The sequence below is a fragment of the Echinops telfairi genome, unplaced genomic scaffold (assembly GCF_000313985.2).
Source record: "Echinops telfairi isolate 266 unplaced genomic scaffold, ASM31398v2 ScPeMD7_4048;HRSCAF=4782, whole genome shotgun sequence".
NCBI classification, from domain to species: Eukaryota; Metazoa; Chordata; class Mammalia; order Afrosoricida; family Tenrecidae; genus Echinops; species Echinops telfairi.
Genome location: NW_022107947.1, coordinates 1,657,512 through 1,662,913, shown reverse-complemented (window position 1 = coordinate 1,662,913; position 5,402 = coordinate 1,657,512). Strand labels below are relative to the sequence as shown.

At 54.1% G+C, this 5,402-nt stretch overlaps 1 protein-coding gene across 1 annotated transcript in view; it reads right to left on the bottom strand.

Annotated features, from left to right (window-relative positions):
* Positions 1–2,142, bottom strand: part of FBXL22 (F-box and leucine rich repeat protein 22) — a 2,676-nt gene extending 534 nt beyond the window's left edge. The window contains 1 exon segment of the mRNA XM_004716300.2: positions 1,767–2,142. Coding sequence (XP_004716357.1) covers positions 1,767–2,126 — 360 coding nt within the window. The 5' untranslated portion in view covers positions 2,127–2,142.
* Between the last annotated feature and the right edge of the window lie 3,260 nt (positions 2,143–5,402).

The following is a 5,402-nucleotide window of genomic DNA, read 5'->3' as shown; positions in this document are numbered from 1 at the left end:
CCAGGGCCGCGGAAGGCGTCCTCCTGGCCACCAGGGACCGAGCCTGCCTGGGGCTCAGGACTCATTCCGAGCCCTGGAGAGGTGTCCCGGCGGTGCGGTGGCTGATGTGTTGGGCTGCGAACCGCGAAACCACCAGCCACCCCGGCGGGAAAGGCGAGGCTTTCTACTCTGCCCTGTGGGGTCTCTGTATGATTCCTAATCGCCTGGATGGCAGTGGTCAGCCCTGGGCGCCGTTTCACACCTGCGGGACCAGGCCAGCCGGTGTTGATGTACTCGCTCCCTGGCGGTCAGGGATGTCTGACACGCACACACACACACACACACACACCCCTCTGCCCGTTGCTTCAGGCTTCTTGGTTCAGAACTCCAGGAGCTCCCAGTCAGGAACCCAGCTCCACCAGCCAACAGCTGCTGTGCACAGAGCAGCTGCCATTCCCAGAAGGAGAGCTCTTGTTTCTGTGGTTCTGTCGGGATCTGTTGGTTTGGGAGTTGGGGGAAGGCTTTACTGGTCAGGGCCCCAGTCTGGCTCCACACTGAGAACTTGTGTTCCCAGCATGACTTGGGTGGGAGGAGCTTCCTTGGAGGAGTGGATCCCTGTGACTGGCCCAACCCAACCCTTGAGACTGTGGGGCATGACTCAGTTTCTAGCCCAGTTAATTGGGGGCAGTTATTGCACCCCACTTGGACAGTAGCCTGGAACCAGAGGCAGCAAGGACCCGGACCTGAGCCTGAGTCAACGTACAGGTGGCTCTCCACAAAACTTGCTGTCCCTCTGCTCCAGCTTACCAGCCCCTCCCGCACCACCTTTCCTTCTCTCCAACCTCCCAAGCCTTCCCCCGGTGTCTCCTCTGTGCTCTGCACCCCGGATCTGCTCAGGAGGCAGCTGTGCAGAGCTGAGTGGCTGCTCTCACTTAGCCCTCCTGCCGGCCTCAGGTTCTCATCCGAGACTCTGACCTGAGGCCGATGGTGCTGTGCTGGGTGGCAGACTCATGGCCAGTTTGGCTCTGGCCTGGCCACTTCTTCATGTGTAAAGTGGAAGCATTCGCCCACGCACGCCATTCCTGCCTTACAGACCCCAGTGTAAATCCCAGCCCAAGCCTTCAGGCGCAGTCTCTGTGCATCCCAGTGGAGGCGTTTGTGTTGCTGCAGTGCCCGGCCGGGCTGAGACAAGCTAGCAAGGAAACACCTGGCAGATCTACTTCTGAGCTCAGCCAGCGAAACCCCGGCAGGGCACAGTGGCCTGATAGCAGCTGCAACCAGTCACGGGATGGTATAGGACCAGGCAGCGGCGTAGTCCATTGTCACCAGGAGTTTAGGGACGATTCCGTGGCAATTAACAGCAGGGCCCAAAGATCAGACTAGAGGATGCTGCCTTAAAGAGGGAGGACCAGAGGAGGGAAAGAAAGGACCTGCGTCTTAGACGGGCCCATTTGCTCACCCGAAGCCACAGGCCCAGCCCTAGACCTAGAGTGCTGACCTGTAAGAAGCTCCCATATTGGGGGGCCTCAAGGAGGTTTTCCAGGGGAGAATAAGGGCCGCGTGTGGCCGGGCTTCCTGGGGCCTAACCTTGAACTCCAAGTTCAGCTGCTCCCACCCTGCACCGCATGGCTGCCAGGGCAGGCAGCTGCCCTTCAGGCAGGAGCAGCTTGCTCTGTGCTGAGAAGCAGCGACTACCCATCCTGGGCACGGCACCCGGGTGGCTTGGGGGTCTGTGTGGGGCCCTGCCATCGTGGCTTTGTGGATTGCGCTTCCCTGTCCCTCCAGACCCTCAGGTGGTAAATAGCTGCCTACCTGTGGCACACCTGGAGGAGGAAGTCCTCCACCAGGCTCTCGTGCCGGCTGCAGATGCTCCTCTGGAAGGCGCTCTTGAGCCATTCCTCAGTGCTGCACACCTGCACCTGGCTGGAGTGCCAGCAGATGGAGAGGCTGCGGAGGGCCGGGCCCAGCAGGAAGTTGTCCTTCCGCAGCTCCGTGAGGGACTGAAAGTGCAACAGGGGCCAGAGCGCAGGGTCCTCAAACACGTCCTGGAGCTGCCAACAGGTCTGGGCCAGGCTCTTCCTGCTGTCCTTGTCCAGGAAGGAGAAGAGGTGCAGCAGGCACTCACGGTTGAGCTGGGTTATGTGCATGGTGGCTGCACCGGCCTGGGTCCACTGGCCACCCTCCTGCCGCTCCTCCCCAGCTCTGGTGGTGGACATATATGGTTGAGGAATGGGGTTTATTTTTGGCCAACAACTGGTGCTGCCGCTCTGAGGAGGGGCCAGCCAGCCGAGATCCAAACAGATGTGCAGAGGGATTGAAATCCTGGCAGAAAGCGTTTTCTTAAAAGGGCTTTCTCTCCCTTTTAGCCAAGAACTCTTGGCTTTTCCCTTGGCATTTGCATTGGGGGTGGGGGGTGGGGGCGGCTGGCTTGACCTGCTCCGCTTGGGTTCGTAGTTACCTCACCTGGCTGCTTCCTATACATCCAGAACCGGAGCCTGAGCCAGCAGCAAGCCTGGTGCAGAGGGCTGCTGGGCTGGGAGCAGGCTTGGTGGGTGGTGAGGCTGCTGCCCTCCACTCTGATTTCCTTGGCCATGAACCTACTGTTTTCACCCATTGTTTGCTGCAAGATTTCAGTAGCTTCAAGGTAGGAGTCCTGGTGGCGTCACTGGTCACAGGTTGGCTTTTAACCACAAGATCAGTGGTTCAAGCGCACTAGCCAGCCTGAGAGAAAGTCTACGCTTTCTCTAATTTCTACATATTCTGTGAATATTTAGTCTCGGTATTGAAAATACAGGGAATCCAGGGCGGATGAGCCCTGCAGGACCAGTGGTGTGAGTGGCGATACTGGGAGGGTAAAGGGAGAGTAGGTAGGAAAGAGGGAACCGATTACATGGAACTGTGTGTGACCTCCTCCCTGGGGGACAGACAACCGAAAAGTGGGTGAAGGGAGACGTCGGACAGGGCAAGATATGACAAAATACCAATTTATAAACTATCAAGGGCTCATAAGGGAGGGGGGAGCGGGGAGGGAGGGGAATAATGAGGACCTAATGCCGGGGGTTTAAGTGGAGAGAAAATGTTTTGAGAATGATGTACAAATGCGCTTTACACAATTGATGTGTGTATGGATTGTGATAACAGTTGTATGAGCCCCTAATAAAATGTTTTAAAAAAAGAAAAGAAAAAAACTCACAGTATTTAGTCTCGGAAACTCATAAGGCACCGTATCGGAGTAGAAGAGGCCGGTGGGATCTCAAAGGACGCGTGGAACTGTGTCCTTGAGCTTAGTTTTCCAATTTTAGATTGTTCTTTTATTTCCCAAAATGTCTCAAATGTGGTAGTTCTCAATATAAATTGCTTAAAGACCACTGTGCCCTCTAGCACAGCCCTGGTGGTATAGGCGGTACAAGTGGGTAGCCGCTCCCAGGGAGAGGCTGGGCTTTCAGTTACAGCCTCTGACCGGCAGGGGCCGCTGCGTGGACAGTGACTTGGTGGCTGGCTAGTGGCACACATGGGGGAAGGCCCTGCCCATCCTGCTGCTGCGTGGGCTTCCTTTGCAACTGCCTTTAGTTCAGCAGCTCTCGACCTTCCTAACGCCGCAACCCTTTGATGCAGTTGCTCATGTTGTGGTGACTAAAGCAGAATCGAGCAGGGAGGAAGACGGACATAACTGACAGGACAAGGGAGAGCAGAAACAAATAGCTTTATTGGGTGGGGGGGCTCCCGGATGAGGTTCGGGGACCTAGGCCAACAGGTCAGGGAAGTCGTGCTCAGCAGCTGGGGGCGAGGGTTATAAAGGGGTGGTGAGGGATGTATGGCAACTATGGCAATCAGCATACGGGGTCTGGAAACTCCGAGAATTGCTTGTCGACTCCTCGTGGCTTTCTTTGAACCTAGAACATCTGGTTTCACTGGTTCTTATCTGGCGGTTATCTTATCTGCTGCTGACCTTTGGGAGATGCAGGGAAGCATGTGCAGGGCTCGGACCTGCTTCTGCTTAGTCCAAACGGGGGGCTGCCTAGGTCAGACCGGACCCAAACATTCCAAGTTTCTTCATATCGGTAATGGACTGACTTTTTCTGTCTTAACTACTTCCTGCTAAGATAGGACGAAGAAGGGGATTAAGAGTTGGAAGGTTTGGGGGGGCCGGGCCCGTTGGCAGCGGACTGCAAGGGTGAAGAAGCTGATTGAAGTTCAGGTTGGAGATAACTTTCATCGGTTCCTGCAAGAATCTAAACACACAAAGAGCTAAAAGCAAAAGTACACAGATTATTATCAGAGGCCCGTTGAGGGGCGTAACCCAGGCCATGGCAGGATTTGAAACCGTGAGAAGCTGGTGGTGCTCCACTGACGTTTCCTGATTTTATTGATCATGGTGCGGAGTACCTTAACATTTTGTTTATGCCCGATTCATTAATATAACAAGTCTTTATTTAGAAACATGCATGTTCCTCTTTTATCTGCTGTTAATAAGTCAAGAGCTTAGGGTGACTCGTGTTAAGGATTTTAACTGCCTTTGGAGGGAGACGAGAGTTATCAGTTTGATGTTTTTTGCAATGGACGATGGCTACGCTTGCTGGCAGCTGAAGAGCCTGTAAGAGATGAACTGTTAATTTACCGTTTACTATGGGGCCCTCTGGTAGTCAGAAAATCCCGCTCCTTCCAGGTAGTGGCGTGATAGTGAGCTATAAGTGTTATTGCCGACGTTTTTGTGGCCCCAGGAACAGGGAGGCAGAGTCACCGAGGCTGCAAACCACAAAGGAGTTTATTGACCAGCTCGAGCTAGGGCCCAAGTGCTAAGGCACCAACGCAGTGGTCACCAAAGACAAGGACCCCAGCCTGGGGCACACGCCAAGCTTTTATACTCTCTACAGGTTACATAAACTGGGTGAAACGATCCCCCCTGGGTGAGACTATTTCCCCCTCACCCTCCCATAGTTCAATGACTTCATCTGGAGACAATTGGTTGTGCAGGTCTTGTTGGTTGACTGGCTCCACTCTCGGTGCGTTCCAATTGTGGTCACTCAGAACTTTTCCAGATGTGGTCAGCACCATTGTGATCACTGGGCCTTGGCAGGTGTGGTCAACACCATTGTGAACACTGGGCCTTGTCAAGTATGGTTAGCGTCATTTCGGGGGAGAGGGTGGCTTTGTGAGGGGAGTGAAACTCAAGGCTGTTAGAGATACGAAACTTAAAGCTGGAGGAAAAGAGAAAAAAATGAAACTTAGGTCTATTTTAAGAGGCTTGGCCTGTCATGGGGTCACTGCTGCCTTACATTCCCCCCTTTTTCTTGCACCTACGAGCATTTTTGCTCGTGAGTAGGGTTGTTTTGTTTTGTTTTTCATTTTCAGACTGTATTTATGGCCGAGCCTCTGATATTGCTGTCATAGCACCATTAGTTGTACGGTCTTGACTTGCTTTC